General features: G+C 44.6%; 1 protein-coding gene across 2 annotated transcripts; it reads right to left on the reverse strand.

Moving 5' to 3' along the window:
* Positions 1-11: 11 nt before the first annotated feature.
* Positions 12-12,242, reverse strand: st8sia6 (ST8 alpha-N-acetyl-neuraminide alpha-2,8-sialyltransferase 6). Of its 2 annotated transcripts, XM_034539164.1 has the most exons (7): positions 11,600-12,242; positions 10,634-10,708; positions 4,812-4,886; positions 4,076-4,220; positions 1,716-1,828; positions 1,516-1,608; positions 12-1,437 (listed from the first exon to the last, which is right to left on the reverse strand). In XM_034539164.1, exons 1-7 carry the CDS (start codon positions 11,692-11,694, stop codon positions 960-962), a joined length of 1,074 nt encoding a protein of 357 aa, XP_034395055.1. In that variant the 5' UTR covers positions 11,695-12,242; the 3' UTR covers positions 12-959. The 2 variants fall into 2 exon arrangements, with proteins under 2 accessions (XP_034395055.1, XP_034395056.1); XM_034539165.1 differs by lacking the exon at positions 10,634-10,708.
* Between the last annotated feature and the right edge of the window lie 7,133 nt (positions 12,243-19,375).

Genomic DNA, 19,375 nt, shown 5'->3' on the forward strand with positions numbered 1-19,375 from the left:
ACATACAAATAACCTCTTTCTGATAAATATTTATTTGCTGATTCATTTGACTTCATTTTCCCTCTCACCTCGATGTTACAGGAAAAAAATTACATGATTCTAAAACTGGCTCACAAGACAAAAATCACTGTTAAGACTTTATAAGTATCATCGTTAAAGGCATTACTCCCAGTTACACAAGAGCCACCCAAGTCCTGATGCGAATGTTACTTCAAAACCAAAGGTTCATATTTTCCCCCAAAGTGCACAATTCCTAATCATTATATCACCTTACATTGAAGACAGTCATTAAATTCTGCATTTACATGAACTTAAAAAGTGTTGGTTTCCGTTGTACCATGAGGTTTACCTCGTGTGAGAAGTAGTTTCCAGGGTATTTCCAGATATTGTCTTCCATAAGCACCATCCTTTTAAAACAATTGTGTGATTAAAGTGTGTGAGTACAATACATTTGCCCTCGAGTGTTTCTAGAATATCGTTCTACGTGTGACACGCTTTTTAACAAATAAATGTCAAAAGAATCTTTACATTCATTGTGCAGCTGTTTTCATTAAATGTTAAAGTGTTTTAGTCCGACAATATTCACGTAAAAGGAGGTATTCCAATTTCTTCAAAATACATTCAGTTTGATCCAAAAGAAGGCACTACAATGTCGACTCCCACAAAGGATTCCCATTTATATCAAAATAACTCCCTCCAGACTCCAGCTGGAACATTTGTATTAATAAATACAGTTTAGATCCATTGCAACACTATAATGTTTACAGTATTAAAATTGTTGCATTTTGATTTTAGTGCAAATGTCTTTGCTGCTCACTGTAAGTCCAAGCATTCACCTTAATTGGACACATCAGCCCAAAACGATATGTCCATTCATTCAAAATAATATGAAAGACTGCAACTGGGCTACAAACAAAGCACTTTGCTCCTGTCCTATCAGCTGCTCATGTGTCTGGGAATTACGTTTCACCTGGTCGACAATCTCCCAGGTGAAGCCTGAGCACCCCCTGACTGTGCAGCTGCAACAATAATTCAAACTCAGCTGGCATGGCATGGAATTTCTTTTTAGGTTGTCTATCGTCGTAGTAGTGGTTAGTCAGGGCGTGGAGTCCATGTGGGTGATTGCTGAAGGGCCAGAACCCATACAGATGCACATTGGCACATTGTTCCAGCGCCATGCTGGCCATGATCAGGCCGGAGCTGGGGCGGAGTGCTCGTAGGCCTTGGGATTGCCAGAAGAGGGCCAGATTCTTGAGGTACTCTGGGTTGAAGAATATAGTCTGTGTGAGCCTTTCAAAGTCCTCAATGCTGTAGACAGCCCGCAAACACACAGCAGTGTTGAAGCTGAACGAGAAGGCAGGAAGGAGCAGCAGGGCATCGCCATAGCTACGCAAACTCTCCACAAATGGACGCCGACGCCCCAGCAGAGCCCCATACCTGAAAATAAACACTAGATGTCAAGCAATGTGACAAAAGGGAACATTTTAAGGGGCAGTGACTCATCCTTTCGCTCACTTCTCTATGAGGATGCTTGGATTTGCTGTGACAAGGTCAGTCTTGATGCCCACATGTTTCTCATAGCCTTTGTCCAAGGGAGGTAGGTTGCATCTGAAGAAGCGACAAAGAAAATGCAGGGATGGCTATTTAGCATTTGCACAGAGATGAGTTTAATGCTGTTGATTAAGATTCTTCACTACACTGGACACCTTTCTCACCTGATCACAAACTGAGCTGAATCGATCCTCTTTCCACAGGTGCTGTTGGTTAGGATCCCACCGTTCCCAACAACAGCACATGTGTCCCATTTTTTGTTTTGGAACGGATGCTCCTGGAATTAACATCAACAGAAAATGTATTACAAAAAAACTTTTAAACTGATATACTGTGTGAAAGAGACATTTTAGGGGAGGGGAAGAGTTGGATCTCTTTTGCATTGTACCTACATGTGTGTATTTATTCATTGCATTTGCTTATAAACAAGATTATGGTTCCTTCCTTCTCTGGTTGAGTGGCATCAGAGTCTTGGTTTTTCTATATCTATATCTATTCTATATATGTTGCCATCTAAAAGGGTATAAAATCAGCTTTAATTTGACATTTGACATATATGGAGGCAACTATAAATCTTTTTCCAGATTGCAACCTACACTACGCATATGAGTTTTTTTATATATATATATAACTCGGTAAAAGAGAATTTGACTGCAGATCAAGAGATTCCCAGTTCAAATCTAGGTGCCCCTGGTAAACCCTAATGTACTAACAGTGTGACACTGTATATTATAATAATTTGATGTGGTCCATCTGACTTTACCCATTGGTTTGTGAACTATCATATGAAAACACAGACAACACCCAGACCTGATGACACCTTGGTAGATACCTATCCACCACAAGCTAGCTACGCCCTAAAGCACACCCTACTTTATATTTGAATTGACTGAAAATGGGTCATGCTTCCCTGTAGACTCACGACCCGCAGGGACAAGCATGGGGGTCGGGTGCTATGTAGACAGGGCAGCGGGGGCCTGTGCGAGCCGATCGCCGGCAGCATAGACTAGCTCTAGGGAATGTCACTTTGCTAGCGGGGAAAGAGCCAGAGCTGGTGCATGAGGTGGAGCAGTACCAGCTAGATATAGTTGGGCTCACCTCCACGCACAGCACTGGCTATGGAACCAAGCTCCTGGAGAAGGGTTGGACTTTGTCCTTTTCTGGAGTTGCCCAGGGTGAGAGGCGCCGGGCGGGAGTGGGGATACTCGCTGTGTTGGAGTTTTCCAGGGAGAAAGAGAGTGTCGCCTCCCTGCGCCTTCGGGTTGGGGGGAGTAAGGCTCTGACTGTTGTTTATGCACCAAACAGCAGTTCGGAGTATCCGGCCTTCTTGGAGTCGGTGGGAGGGGTCCTGGAAAGGGCGCCGATGCTGAAGGCCCTGGACATTGTTGGACTGTCTTGGCTGACACACCTTTTCAATGTCGCATGGACTGGCAGACCGGGGTGGTGGTTCCCATTTTCAAAAAGGGGACTGGAGAGTGTGCTCGAACTATCGTGATATCACACTACTCAGCCTTCCAGGGAAAGCTTATGCCAGGGTGCTGGAAAGGAGGCTCTCAACCGTTTGTCGAATCTCAGATTCAAGAGGAGCAGTGTGGGTTTCGTCCCGGTCGTGGAACAGTGGCTCTTTACCTTCGCAAGACTACTGGAGGGGTCCTGGAAGTTTGCCCAACCAGTCTACATGTACTTTGTGGACTTGAAGAAGGCTTTCGACCGGGTTCCTCTGGGGTTTTTGTGGGGGGTGCTGCTGGAGTATGGGGTGCCGGACTCGTAGCAATGTGCTATCTGGTCTCTGTACGCCTGCAGTAATAGCTGTGTTCGTATTCTCTGCATTAAGTCAGACACGTTCCCGGTGGGTGTTGGCCTCCACCACTATTTTGTTTTGTATGATGTAGAGTTAGATATGTCTGAGGCCAAAGTCAGCATAACTCTATTCTGGTGAGGAGTGAGGATGAAAGAAACAACTGAAATCCTCTGCGGCTCATTTTCCATACCTTTTGCACAATCCTCTGTTCAAATATTGGTCCTCCCTGTGTTAGTTTGCCCTCCCAAATTTAAATATTGTGTAATATTCAAAACAAATACTTAAAATCCAGAAGATGAATATTCTCTCTGTTCAAAATAGTTGTAAACCTGTGAACTGTTCAAATGTGATTGCCCATTCACTTGTAAAGATAATGCTTTTACCTACAGTGGTAAAAGCATTGGTGATGGGCTCACAAACTCAGTGGTGTGGTTAATCCAAAATGTGTTTACCGGTCACAGCAAATAAAAATAATAAGAAAGTGCAGTGCCCAGCAGCACAGACTAACTCCAGCTCAGGAAGGAGTCTGGTCTGAGTTTGTGAGCCCATCACCAAAAGAAAGCGTGGTATGTAGTTGTGTGTGTCAAAGAACCAACATTTGAGGAGACACATGACCTTTGGCAGAGCAGTGAACTAATGTCTGTGGTAAATCATTAGAGGAATCAAGACACCAACCAACCAGCAAATGTTGTGGTAAATATTCATGAATGACAAACAACATACCTTTGCAAAGGTGCTGAAAATCTCCGGGGTCACCTGGAGGGTCTTCTTCTTTTCTCCATCGTACACAAGCTTTGCTCCCACTGGAGTGTTGGCCTGGGTAATGATGGCCTTGTCAGAACCGTGGCACTTGTTGCTCAGCTGAGATCTGTGGAACCACAAAGACTTGGTTAAATAGCATACAGGGCGGTCTGGAGTCTGACAAATTCAGTAGGAGCTCATTGAATTGAAAACGTTTCTTCTTTCATATAAGGAAAGCAGTCATGGGTCATTTCGGTGAAGTCCTTCAGTTTCATCATAACTCACATGACCCTCAGACATGTTATATTTAGACCATGTGGTAGACATCGGCCTGCAAAGTTCTTCTGCTTTTATCAACATTTCTATTTCCACTCCAACTTCCATGACTTAAAATGATCTTCTTTCTTACCATATAAAAAGAAAATAGCATTCTACATTCTATTTGTGGATTTTGTGAAAAATAGAATGGCAATGCTGAAACATTTTATTCAAGTAGTGTTTTGAGTTGTTCTGACAGCTCTCTAAAACTGCCAACTGAGACCTAGAAGGATTTCCTGTTTTCCATGGCTATTATAACTAAAAGCGGGTTTTTTTGAGAGAGGATGGAAATCTATGGACACAGGAGATACAGCTTGCATGGACAATTGTTTGCAATTTTGTCAACCTGTTCTTAATGAAATAACATTTAAAAGTTTGACAGTGTGTCCTTTTCTCTTACCTGAACTTTTGGTAATTGTCCTCCTGCTTCTTCCAGGTTTTAGAGTAATGCTCTAATACTTTGTTAATGACATCCCTGTGACGGACACACGCAGACACACACACACACACACACACACACACACACACACACACACACACACAAGGGTGTGATTCAAGTTGCGGTGACATTGTCACACCTGTATGTCAATTTGTTTTTTTGTCCTGTCTCCATGTTTGTTTTGTGACTCCCTGTTTTATTTTGGAAATTAACTCTCCTCTCGTTTCAGGTTCCTTGCCCTTCCTCATGTGTCACCAGTCTGATTGTCTTCCCTGATTCCTGATTGTGTCCACCTGTATCCCCACTTCCCTCATGTGTACTTATAGTCGGCGTCTCCCCTTGTCCTGTGCCAGTGTGTCTGATCCTTTTGTCCTCCACACACGCCTTATGTCATTGTCAAGTCCAGGTCTCAGTTTTGTCTAGGCCGAACCTAGTTATAGATTATTATTTTCTCCTTCCCTCGCTGAGAGAGGGTTTTTGTTGGCTTCCCGTTTTGTTTAGCATTTCCTCGTTCATCACTCTTCGGAGGAGATATTTGTTTCCAGGATTTTCCCTGTGATTTTTTGTTGTAAATAAATGATTGTTAGGAAAACCTCTACTCTGCGTCCGAGTCCTCCTCAACAGTTCCCGCTCCGTGACAGTACACACTGGCCAGAATGGACTCGGCAGAGGTGGACCAGCTGACTGCGGCGCTGTGCACTCAAGCCTCAAGGCTGGCGCAGCAGGAGGATCTGGTGGCTGGTCTCGATCGAGGAGTCAGGGGACTAGCTCAAAGCCAGGAGGGGTTTAAGGCCACCTTGACTACGCAGGTGGGACTTCTCAGCACCCAGGTGGAACAGATCTTCACCCTCCTCTCCCTGAACCCAGCCGCTGCTCCCGAGCAACCTCCCACGCCTTCTGAGCCCTCTCCTGTAGCCACACATGCTGACGCATGCACCAGGCTGGCACCCCCAGAACGATACTCAGGGACCATCAGACAAAGTAGGTCATTCATCATTGAATGCGAAATGCACTTTGAGCAGTCTCCTCTTCACTTTCACACAGAAAGATCCAAGGTCGCCTTCATGATGTCTCATCTCACGGAAAGGGCCAAGTCGTGGGCCAAAGCTGAGTGGGCCAGGAGTTCGGCAGTTTGTTCTTCGCCTCAGAAGTTTTCCGACGCTCTCAAACTCGTCTTTGACCCTGTAGGGACAGACCGAGAAAGGGCTGGGGAGCTCAGCCGGTTGAAGCAGGGAGGAGAGCCTGTTTGTGATTACGCCATTTGCTTTCGCACCCTGGTGACGGAGAGCGGGTGGAACACCAAGGCCCTATACGATGTTTTTCTGAAAGGACTTTCAGATCTGATCCAGGACCTCTTTGTCCCATTGGACCTCCCTCCGGACCTCGATTCCCTCATCGCCCTCGCCATCCGCACAGACAACCGGCTGCAGGAACGGAGGCAGCAGCGCGGGTCCAGGTCGACAGTCACTGCACCGGGTTCTTTAGCGGCTCTCAGGCACGCCGCACCACGTCGGATCTCGCCTGAGCAACATTCACGACCTCCCGACGGAGGAGAGGATGAGCACATGCAGAAGGGAAGGGCCCGGCTCTCTCAGGAGGCGCGGAAGCGGCGCTATCAGGAGGGCAGGGCCACCTCATCGCCGCCTGTCCCATGAAGGCCAACCTGTTGGTGACTCATGTCCCAGCAGTTACACTCACCCCATGATGATTAACCACAGTGAAGATGAACCTCTTCAACTCCCATACTGTCATTTACCTGTACAGATACAGACACAGGCAGCTATTTATACTGAAAGATACTTTTTTATTTTAGGTGGATGAAACTCTTACATTTTTACTGACTTCAAAGGCCCACTGCTCTGTTTCTGCATGACCTGAAGGATTTCTGACACTTTCACAATACACCTGAGGGTGTTGTCTTTCTGGAAAGACTTCATTGATGCAATAAAGACCTTGAGCTGGGAGTACTGATTGACTCAGAGGCAGATGAGCGCCTGATCGACTGGGGTTTAGCGCAGAGACTGGGGCTTCGGGTTAACCCACTGAGTAAGCCTGTTAAATGGGATCGCATTGTTGACAATAACACATGTTACCGAACCAGTAGATCTTCGCATCGCCGATCATTGGGAGCGCATAAGGTTGTACCTTATACGCTCACCTCTGCGCCATCTCATCCTCGGGTATTCGTGGCTAGTTTGCCACAACCCACGCATAGATTGGCGCACTGGGGACATTATGGAGTGGGGGGAGAGTTGTAGGAAGAGAAGAACCCTACTCTTAACAGTGTTTTTACTCACTCTGTCCCAGACTCGGAGATCACTGATCTGACAAGGGTGCCAAGCTGCTACCATCATCTCGCGGAGGTTTTTAGTAAAAGCAAAGGAACAGCCCTACCGCCGCATCGCGTATATGACTGCCCCATTGATCTCCTGCCCGGCTCCACCATCCCAAAGGGCCATCTTTATTCAGTTTCTGGGCCTGAGAGGCAGGCCATGAAGGACTATATCGAGTCGTCTTTGAGAACAGGGTTGATCCGACCTTCCTCATCCCCAGCAGGGGCTGGTTTCTTCTGTGTGGAAAAAGGATGGAACTCTTCGCCCCTGCATTGACTATAGTCCGCTTAAAGAAATCACATTTAAGAACAGATATCCTCTTCCCCTCATGAATACAGTATTCGACCAGCTTCAACAGGCACAGATTTTCACCAAACTGGACTTACGCAACGCTTATCATCTGGTCCGCATTAGGGAGGGGGATGAGTGGAAAACAGGTTTCAACATGCCATCCGGACATTATTAATATCTTGTCATGCCTTTTGGTCTCACCAACGCCCCAGCAGTTTTTCAGTCGATGATAAACGACGTGTTGAGAGAATTTTTAGACCATTTTGTATATGTTTATATTGACATTATGATTTATTCCCTCTAATGACGGGATCGGGGCCATTCTCTCCCAGCGAGCAGAGTTGGACCACAAGCTTCACCCCTGTGCTTTGTTATCACGACGACTGACGGCGGCGGAACGGAACTACGGCGTGGTAGATCGTGAGCTGCTTGCGGTGAAGGTGGCGCTGGAGGAGTGGGCACAGCACCCGTTTCTGATTTGGACAGACCACAAGAACCTGCAGTATATTAAGAAAGCTAAACGTTTAAATTCCCGCCAAGCCCGCTGGTCTTTGTTTTTTAACCGTTTTGATTTTTCCCTATCCTACAGACCGGGGTCAAAGAATACCAAGCCTGATGACCTGTCCCGTCTTTTCAGCCCCGAGCCTGTGGCCATGGAACCTGAGCCCATCCTTCCACTTAACTGTGTGGTTGGAGAGGTTACCTGGCCTATAGAAACCGAGGTGATGCAGGCTAACGGTGAGACCCCTCCACCTCGTGGGTGCCGAGATAATCGTATGTTTGTCCCCGTTAATCTGCGCCCACAGGGGATCCACTGGGCTCACTCGTCTTTGCTCACCTGCCATCCGGGCGTACGTCGGACCATGTTCGCCATCACGCAGAGGTTCTGGTGGCCGTCCATGGAGCCGGAGGTCCGGGAGTACGTTGAGGCATGTTCCGTCTCCGCCAGGAACAAGAACTCCTCCAGAACCCGTGCAGGCTTGCTGCTGTCGCTGTCCATTCCGTCCCGGCCGTGGGCAGAAATCTCTTTGGACTTTATCACGGGGCTCCCGATCTCCAAGTGTAACACGGCGGTTTTGACCGTGGCGGACAGATTCTCTAAGATGGCAAATTTTTTAGCCTTACCCAAGTTGACGTCAGCTAAAGAGATGGTGGATATTATGATGAACAATGTGTTTAGGATCCACGGATTCCCCCAAGACATTGTGTCGGATCGGGGGCCCCAATTTGTCTCACGGTTCTGGAAGGAGTTCTGTAAGCTCATCGGCGCCACCGTTAGCCTCACATCTGGGTACCATCCTGAGGCTAACGGCCAGGCGGAGCACCTCAATCAACAGCTGGAAACTGGCCTCCGATGCCTGGTGGCACAGAATCCTGCGTCATGGAGCCAACACCTGACATGGGTCGAGTACGCCCATAACTCCCTTCCCACCTCCGCCACTGGTATGTCTCCTGTCCATTGTGTGTTTGGTTACCAACCCCCTGTTTTTTCCGAGTCCGAACCAGAGGTGTCTGTGCCCTCCACCCATGCCTTAATCCGTCGCTGCCGCCGCATCTGGGCAACAGCACGCCAGACACTAATCCGACAGGGGGACAGGGTAAAGAGAGCAGCAGACCGCAGGAGGAGACCGGCACCTGTATATCAGCCCAGCCAGCGAGTATGGCTCGCGGCCAAGGAACCACCCTTACAGGTAGAATCACGAAAGCTGGCTCCACGTTTTGTCGGCCTGTTCCCCATCTCGAGGATCATCAACCCAGCAGCTGTGCGCCTCCGCCTGCCCCGGTCCCTCAGGGTACATCCTACATTTCATGTTAGCAAGATCAAACCAGTCAAGGAGAGCACCATGATGCCGAACCCCAAGCCGCCCCCTCGAATGATCGAAGGGGGGCCTGTCTACACGGTGAAGAAACTGTTGGCAGTACAGTATACTTATAGTCTTATCTGCTGCTCCAAAGCTACAAAGAAAAATTAGGTCATATTACTGCATACTTCAATATCAATATTTGCAAAGTCTATGGATCGCCATATTTTGGGTGATATAAAAAGGCTAATATTTTAATTCAATTTAATATTTTGCTTGGGAATAGGTTGACAACGCTATTAATCAAGGCTACAACGTTAGCTGAATAGTTACGTTGCTAATCATTAGGACTTTGTCTCTCTTTACCAGTTGCCACTTGTGTTTGTCCTCTTGAAAATAAATCAGTAAGCTTGGCACATTTGGCAGCATCCTCCTCCAATGCCTTTCTTTTTTTCAACCTGGCTTTTTCAGCCCCTCCTGCCCTCTTCCTCCCGTCCAGCCTCCCTTCCATCCTCCCTGACACGTATCGCTGCGGTCGGGCCGGCCCAGCTATCGGTAGCCTAGAGAAAACTTTTTGGAAAAGACGGGCTACGGACCGAACCAACTCTATTTGGGAGGGGAGAACTTCCTCGCATGGTACAACCCATGCAGAGGCTGCGGTGTCAGAATGCGGAATGTGTCTAGCCCACTTTAAGAGAAGATGAACTAACGTGACAAATGTCAACAAATAAAATTCTCGACCGGCCCAGAAGTGAAGCGGCCCACCGGGAACTCTCCCGATTACCCACACCGGGCCTGGTCACACCTGTCAAGTTGGGTTTTTGTCCTGTCTCCATGTTTGTTTTGTGACTTCCCTGTTTTATTTTGGAAATTAACTCTCCTCTCGTTTCAGGTTCCTTACCCTTCCTCATGTGTCACCAGTCTGATTGTCTTCCCTGATTCCTGATTGTGTCCACCTGTTTCCCCACTTTCCTTGTGTACTTATAGTCAGCATCTCCCCTTGTCCTCTGCCAGTGTGTCTGATCCTTACGTCCTGCACACACACACGCCTTATGTCATGGTCAAGTCCAGGTCTCAGTTTTGTCTAGGCCAAACCTAGTTATAGATTATTATTTTCTCCTTCCCTCACTGAGAGAGGGTTTTTGTTGGCTTCCCGTTTTGTTTAGCATTTCCTTGTTCATCACTCTTCGGAGGAGTTATTTGTTTCCAGGATTTTCCCTGTGATTTTGTTTTTGTTAAAAATAAATGATTGTTAGAAAACCTCTACTCTGTGTCCGAGTCCTCAACAGTTCCCGCTCCGTGACAGACATGTCTTAAAAGCATAAACAGAAATGTTGGTGATGGTGTTTGCTCTCACCTGCAGCCTTTACAAACGTCAGAAGGCTGAGGGGCACTTTTCTTTTGAGGAGATGGTTTTTTAGGGTCCACATTACTGTGGCACGAACAAGAGAGACACAGGACAGGTGAGTGAAATACTGATATCAGAGATAACATTGAATTAAGCTGTATGATTTGGTTCCATACACATATGCATTACATGAAGCAATCCCAACCAAGTCAACACCTTATTGATCTTCAAAGCGGGATCATCTATAAGCTAAAGGAGTTTTTTTTTTTTATGTGTGAAATTCTAACTTCAATAAACACTGAAGCAAATAGAATAATCATCCCAAGTTCTGCAGTCAGAGGTTTCCCATCGACCTGGCTGAGAGCTAAGTTAAACTCTCCATACAAGAAACTTTTTTTTCCGCTGGCAGGTATGTGTGTTGTAATGTGTGTGGTCTGTGGGAGATTATGTGTTGCTCGTAGTACTGTATTCTCTTCCCTTCCTGTTAGTACGTTTTAGAAATGTTTCCAAGATTATCAAATCAAATCTCTGATAGAATCCAGTTTCATTTCAGGTGGTGTGGTTGCCTCATTTTTAAGTTATTTCAGTGTGAAGGTGTCTGTCATTGCGTTTTGGAAAATAAATTGCCTTTGAAAAGGGAAGTTGCGCTTTTCAAATGAATTTCTAGTATGTTCGCTCGTAGATTACTCGGCATTGTGCAATACATCCCAACATTGGCACACAGATGCACATCAGAGTCATTATACACAAACAACATCTGACATCCTTTATGTCTTTTCAAGAGGACGACATGAGTAGAAAAAACTGCGAAAATGAAAGCTATAGCATACTTCTACCCAAGGAAAAACCCAGAACAGCATGCTGCTTAATCTTAGTCTCCACGATCTCCACGATCACACCTCCAGCGCCCAAATACAAAAATCAAAAGGATTGAAGAAAGTGCTGTGTGGTTGGGAAAGGCAGCTGCACACTTACTTGTTGTCGGCCATGTACCAGATGAGAGTGGTCAGCAGGCTCCCCAAAAAGAAGAGGGTGATCACCAACGAGAAGAATGACTGCAGTCCCCTCATTCCTCTCACCTCCTGCTAACTTCACCCGGAGGCCCCCTCACCTTCTGTCTTGCTCTCTGCTTGCTCAACACTCACTCGTCATCTGCTTTCTGTCCCCCTCTGTTTTCACATTTCTTCCCCACTCTTTGGCTCAACCTCACACACACAATCTCTCTCTCTCTCTCTCTCTCTAGAGTGTTAATCTTTTGCCTCTCTGCTTTCTTATGTTTTCTTTTACCTCGCTGACCTCCTCCTCACATTCTTCCTGCCTGTTAGCTTTGACTCTGGGTTTCTCTCCCTTCTTGGGTAAATAGTAGCATGCCTCTTCTTTAGCTGCTTCTTGTTCAGGCAAGTTCTCTGTCTCTTGCACCTTGTTCTTGTTGTACTTGTTTCTTCTACTCTTGTTGGTTTCCTGTTCAAGTGAGACAAATCCGGTCTTCTGTTGCTGCACCACATCCTTCAAACCTTGTCACGTCTCTTTGATCCACTCATCTTCTTTAGTCTTTTTCTCATGTGTTCAACCAGACAAACTCACAATCCTACTTTCCACTGTTGTACCAAAGCTCCTTCTGTTCTCCGCCCCCACCCCAGAGCCCCAGCCTTCCCTCTCTGCTTTCCCCTCCCTCCTCCGGCCATCCTCCGCCCACATCCCTTAAGCCCCCTCTCCCTGTTGCACAAAAAGGAGGCAGTAACATGAGTGCCCAGTACTGAATTAGCTTAGAGTTTGCATGTTGACGTGTGTGTGTGTACGTGTGTGTGTGTGCGTGTGTGTGTGTGTGTGTGTGTGTGTGTGTGCAGGAAACAAGAATTCAAGGGGCAGAAGCTTCCTATCCAATCGGAGTGACTCCCACACTCTTACCTACACAAACAAGCTTCTTTTATTCCAATGTCAAACGTTGCAAGCTGTATCGTCTGATATCCTCTTACAAAAAAAAAAAAAAAAACTGTAGTTCTCAGTTTGGGAGGTAGTGGGAGGGAGTTGGAGGTTGTGGGGCCAAAGGAAGGGAAGTCTCCTCTCAGCTAAGATGGGATATTGCTTCTAACATGGCAGCGCCGTCGGCTGTATCAACAGGGTAACTACCCTAACAGTCGGCGGAAATGAGAGCAGCAGAAAATCCGAGGGAGTCAGACAGAGAGACAAAAAGCAGAAAGAGGTGGGGAGTTAATGCCCAGAGGAGACATTTGTTGCTTTGCTTTCATTTGGGAGGTCTGCGTTGCTAGCCGTGTGATGGAAGGGGAATACAATAGGAGGTAAAGCTCAAGTAGGATTATGGTAAAATATGTCTATGTGACTACATATTTTAAATAAACACCCACAAACAGATGACCACACCCAGTTCCCCGGCATATGTCCCTCCTGAGTTGAGGTCGCAGTGGAAAACTCCACTGAGCTCCATGCAATAAGGTAGTAATGCCTAGTTACTACATGCTGGGTAAGCTGGGCTGTGCCACAGCAACAACCACCCCCCCCACCACAGAAATCCAAAACAAAAGAGCTCTTGGACGGTTTTTATTTTGGCAGACATCAGGGTTGCAGAGAACTTGTGTATGAGGCTGCTTTGCAGTGAGCAGACAGAAGGAGTAATCAATAAAGAAGGGTTAACATCTAATTAAATCAGCCTGATAGCACCACTGAGACAGAGGGTTGTTAAGGAAAGTAAACGCTACACTTAACCCGCTCTTTAGCTCAAACACACATTACGTAATGAGCAGATCTGGTGACTCCAGTGAGCAGCTCGGCCTCTCATGTTGAATGTGTTACGTGTTTGCTGTACAGATGTCTCCTGTCACAGTGTGCATGTCCAACATGACTGAACCATCTGGGTTTCGCACATTAGCCGACATCTAGGGTGAATGTAAATGTTTCATGTTAAATAGAATATGTCAGTCTGCACACACATCTTCTATAAACCACTCTGAGAAATTAAAAGTGCTAACTGGAACCATGTAGGGTTCTTTGGCTTGTCCGCATGGGGGAAACCTTTTGGGTTTCTGGTATCATTTTTATAATTATTATTATTTTGATAAAAGTTTCTTTTGAAACTTTTTCAGAGGACTGTTCTTGAGCTAAACTCTAAGTGTTACCTAGAATGATCAATGAATGGTTCCACCCAGAACCCTCTCTGGAGGTTCTGTTCATACCCTCATCACCTTCTCAGGACATTATTATGAACTCACTTCGATAGCGTTTTCCATATTTATAAGGTTATATCTCAAACTCATCCCAGGCTAATGTGGTTTAGCGAGCATGAATCCAGATCTATATCTGAAACATCTCTCAGCAAGAGAAAACTAAATATGAATTTCTTGTCTCCCACCAGCAGGTCACGAGCTTGTCCTGTGTCTTAACGAAGGAGGCCTCGTGGAGAAAATACATACATCCATGTTCTTTCATGCATCATGAGACACACGCAGGAATGTGGAGAGAAAATAAAAAAGGTTTTCTCCAGCATCGAAGCTCCACGATAATAACAGGGCTCTAGGCAAGAAGAAGGAAGCCACTGCCCCAGAATAATTACAGCGTATCACAGAAGAAGTACAGCAACAAACACCTTGCGTCTCTGGCGGTCTGTTAAATCAAATGTCCAGACCTCTCATCTGGTTTCCCCTCATCATATAGGCCATCCTGATACCTACCACACACAAAAGTCAGTCATTAGCCTATTACAGACAATGCAATTTCCACCAAAAGACTCCACAAGCTATTTAACCACATTAAACCAAAAGAAGGGATTTGTCAAACTGACGTTCATAACCTTGTAACACAGGAGATTTCTCAGCGGTGTGCAGCTCTTGTGTGCCTGTAGGAAGTTTCTTTTGCTCAGCATGGATGAATCATAGTGGAATTAGTATCTCAATGATGGATAATGGTGTAATTAGGAGCTAACTTGTTGTGATTCATCTGTTATTCAGGAGAGAGAAGGGTTGGGGCAAAGGTGGCAAATCTCTGCATGTTCTTTTCATGTTTGTATGCTTCAACAATAAATTTGTTATACGTTTTGAATTCCGTATTTGAATGGATTTGCATAGACAGAGGGGGAACCAGACTCGTCTTCACCTAAAGGATGGAAGTTCCCCTGGAAGCACAGTGAGCTTCCTGTCAGGCTTGTTGTTGTTTGTGTTGTGGTCTTGTTTATATGTATATATGAGGACAAAAAACGGCAGTTAACAGACGCTTGTCCAGAACTATGCAAATCCATCCAAATACGGAATTCAAAACACCTTTGTCCCAACCCTTCTCTCTCCTGAATAACAGATGAATGACAACAAGTTACACCATTATCCATCATTGAGATACTAATTCCAGTATGATTCATCCATGCGGAGCAAAAGAAACTTCCTACAGGTTCCATGCGGTCTGAACCCGGCCTGTTGCCTGTAAGTAACACTACAGAACCGGTTGTACAGTGACCAAGCGTTGAATCGTGACAGAGGCCGACCGCCCTGAATTCAAGCGAGACAGACGGCTTTAATCAGACGAATGAATCAGCAACACCAGCAAATTGTTAGGGAAACATTTGTGTTGCTCCTTCTCTCTCAGTAGTGGGAAAAAAAGGAAGAGGGTCAAAAGTGCACAATGTTTTTGAGTTGGACAGAGCCTAAGGAATAAAAAGATCTAAAGGTCTGGAACTAGATTACAAGGATACAAAAGGGGCCAGCAGATACACAGCGTGCACAAATCTGTAGACCACACTCAGGCGTACACTCACATCATTTACACAAGCTGCCATGGCTGCAATGGACAGGAGACATATAACGAATTGTTACAAACAAATGACAAAGGAATCCTTAGTAGCGTGTATGGAGGGGATTATTGCCGATTGTGGGTATACAGAAATATGTAAATTGACACATTTAAACGCAGGAAGTGAGAGAGTTCAGCAGCATTGCACATGGCAATAACTGCCAGCAATTCAGCAGTTAGATAACAATGTTTTTATATGTGGACGAAAACCCCTCAACAGCACGAACCAGCAGCACGGTCTGGAAATAGATTATAAATTGACCAGCTCTGTGCACTTTAAGTCTGCCCTTTTTTTCTTCTCCAAATCAAGAGGGGTCAACCAAAATATATCTTTCTTCTGAAAGGGCCCACGTGTAAACAATATAGCATCAATGTAAATTCACGCCATCTTTTCACTTATTAACGTGCATGTCCTACATATGTGTCTGTCCCTGTTAAACAGCATCCACAACATACCTGCGAATCATGCATCAAAATGTTGGGGTTTTTGACACGTGTCTACACAAGTGCATATTCTGGCGCTGAGGTTCCCAACCCGGGAGTCAAGATCAATGTGAGGGGTCACCAGATGATTAAGTGATAAAGAAAAAACTCTGTCATCCATTATACTTTTCTTACATTGCTCTAATTTTGGCAATTCTTCTTGTAAAAGACGTTCACAGGCCTCTAAAAACCCTGTATTAAATGAAATAATAAATGAACCTGTAGCTGAGATTATTAGCTAATGAGTCGATAAGGGAATCGGCTTCAAAGGAATTATCAGCTATTTGGTAAACAAAAGATGCCAAATGCCGTCATATTACACCAATGAGAGTATTTGCTGCGGTTCGCTGTTTAACGTAATTGGAAATGGAATATCTTTTGGTAATAACGTTGGACTATTTTCCTATGTTCTTAAGACTGCTACAACCCATGACAACTGTCATGTGGCTTAACTCTAAATCGTCAGACATAACATGCTACAATCAGAATGTTCCTCTCATTAGCTCATCTGATGAGGCTTGACTGAAAAAGCATCCGGTTCCAGGAGCTCTGAGTCACCTGATGCAGTGATTTGGTTTGCTTTCTCCAACTGGGGGCCATTAAATTGTCCCCTTCCACCTCACTCTCCATGGCTGTGACTGGCTTCATGGAGAGGTGTGATGGAGGAGGCGGGCCAGAGGGGGGCAGTAACAGGTCATGTGGTTGAGGAACAGCTGATCCTGGTGCATTCCAGGGACGCTTAGCATGAGGCCTGGTACCCTCATGCCTGCTTGAACTACTACCAGTCTGCACTTCTCATGAGCACCCATAACACCAAAACACATAACTGACAAAAGGTGCCATCAGACACACAGCGTGCACAAATCTGTAGCCCACACTCAGACATACACTCAAGGAATTGACACGTCACAGAGAGCCCTCCATTTCAACACATTACAAATTAATCCTTAGTAGCCTGAATGGAGTGGATTATTGGCGATTGTGTGTATAATACAGAAATATGTAAATTGCCACATTTTGATTTTTTTTTTAATACATGTAAAGGAACCTCAGGACACAGCTAGCCGTGCTAAAGGTAACAAGTGTTTATCCATTCCAGGATCAATCAGAGATCTACAATCATTCAATTCTTTTAAAGCTGAGACAAAGAAATGATTCATTAGTACCCAGCTCTGTGAGCACTAGACTGTTACTGCTCCTACCCGTCCTCAATCTGTCCTTGTTGGACTTTCGCTCTGTTTGTCTGTCAGTTGTTGACTATCTGTTTGTAGGTCTCTGTATGTCTTGACTTTGCTGGTCGACTATTCACCTGCATGCATATCTTTTGTTGTTGTTTACCTGTCTGTGGTTATATATTTAATTTACTCTGTATGCTTTTATGTTTTGGGTCTCTGACATGGATGTTTTTATTCTGTCCATTTTAACATAGTTCTCCCTTATTTTATTTTGCTTGTGTGTGATATGTAATCTTATGTGTTTAGGTTTGTTTCGTAACATCTGCCTCTTGGGACTACAGATGAAATAGCCTAAAAAGTTTATATTAATGTGCACTGTCCCTTATCAAATAAACAAAAAAATTAAAAAAGAAACCCCTCGACTGCACGAACCAGCATGCAAAATGACATTGGAGTTGAAATATATCAGATTTTGGGGATCACCACTGAGAAGTCGGGTCCAGAAAAGATCAAGACACCATTGCTGTGAAAAGGGACTGTCAAATAATGAATTAAAAGATATTTCACTCGTTATTGGACTCGCTACAAAGTCACAACTCTCATCACACCGTTTTTAAGACAACACTCAGGATATCCTTGGCTAATATTTAACCTTTGTACTTTTGAATGTCTCATTCAAACTGCATCAACATGGCAACAAGCCTTTAAATTGACAAACTTTTATTCACACGTCTGCTATGTAGCCAAATACTTCAATATTGGTTAAGAAAATGAAACGGGGGCCCTAATGTGTTTGATCATCTTTAACATGTGAGCTTGGATTCACTGGAGGTCTTCACAGTGACCGGATAGGGATTTTCATTCCTCAGAGAGCAGGAAATTGAATGATCAGAATTGTCTTTATATTAGCAGTCTGATTATTATTTTATGTGGTCTGATAGAAAACTTCTCTGGTGAAACAGAAGGCAAACATCCTACCATTGGCCGTGGTACAAAGACAGCATTCAAACTAAATTTAATATTACAAATTAAAGACAAATTATGTCCTAAATTTAATTTCCACTGGTTTTGTTTGTACTATTTTCAAGGCGGATCCACTGCCAAAAACTGATTCTATTCAATTTGTTGTCATTTTTTCCTCAAACATGGTCTTTGTTCCAAGAGTTTGTGCATTGCATGATGAAATTACAAAGTAATATTCCATTCAATGCCTTATTTTACCCGAGGTGCTACATTAGCGCCCAGACTTAAAAGGACACATTTGTTTTTTTTGTTTAGTTTGAAAGCAGCCTCTTCTAAATGTTACCTGAGGTGACTCAAGGTCCACCGACCAGCATGTTCCCGTTTCAACCAGGAGACGTCAGCCGGGGGGCGGTTTAGTTCACCCAGAGCAGTGGGGGGAGAAATACTCAAATATTACTTCAGGAAAAGTAGCAATACGACATTATTAAAATAGTGTAAAAGTCCTGCATTGAAGTAAAATTACTTTATATTCATTCCAACTTATTTGTTGATTGTTGATTCAATAACAATCTGACTATGAATCTGCAAAGTAACTAAAGGTATTAAATGATGTAGTGGAGTAAAAAGTATATTCGGCTATGAATAAAATGTATTTCATGTAACTTTGCAGCATGAGGGGATGGCAGGGTAGAGAATGAGAATTGCAGTAATTAATATTGTCCCGAGTTGCTTTTTTAAATAATAAATTCAAGCACTATTCCACAAAGCACAGTTCATACTTTTTGGTCTACATATACTTATTCCTGTGCAAAAAATGCAGTGGGACCATTTCAATCACAATAGTACAGCTCAATCAGTGAAGATTTGATATTGCCTGGTGAAGAGAAAATGCATAATAATGAATATACTTATACTGGTCTAGAGCTACAAGTGGCATTTTACACGAACAATGTCTCAAATGACAAATGGGGTCATTGGTAGTGATAAAATACAGAAAATAGTCTCCTGGATCTGCATCTCTCAGCTTCAGTCAGTGTTTCAGCTCATTATTTACCCGTCCGGCCCATTAATGGAGTTTGGTTCTCTCTCACCACTCCGTGTTTTCAGCAGTAGCAATCAGACGCTTTCAGCGAAAATGTTCTAAGGCACTGTCCTCTAGTTCTGCAGCAAAAAGTAAACAAACCAAATTATAGACTAGATGTGAATTTAGTGGAGCAATTAGCAGCAAATGACTCATGATCACTAGAGGTGTTCACCCTCAAGCTACTTTTTATTCACCACTAATAAATAATAAGGTATTCCATTCATGAGGAAAGAAGATACACAAGGCCATCAG

The sequence above is a fragment of the Cyclopterus lumpus genome, chromosome 8, assembly GCF_009769545.1.
Source record: "Cyclopterus lumpus isolate fCycLum1 chromosome 8, fCycLum1.pri, whole genome shotgun sequence".
Taxonomy (NCBI): domain Eukaryota; kingdom Metazoa; phylum Chordata; class Actinopteri; order Perciformes; family Cyclopteridae; genus Cyclopterus; species Cyclopterus lumpus.

Excerpts from the sequence above, each read along its gene's own strand:
- st8sia6 (XM_034539164.1), bottom strand. The coding sequence starts at position 11,694 with ATGAGGGGACTGCAGTCATTCTTCTCGTTGGTGATCACCCTCTTCTTT. Across the intron at positions 10,709-11,599 it reads TGGTACATGGCCGACAACAA|TAATGTGGACCCTAAAAAAC; the intron begins GTAAGTGTGCAG and ends TTCGTGCCACAG. Across the intron at positions 1,609-1,715 it reads TCAGCTCAGTTTGTGATCAG|ATGCAACCTACCTCCCTTGG; the intron begins GTGAGAAAGGTG and ends TCGCTTCTTCAG.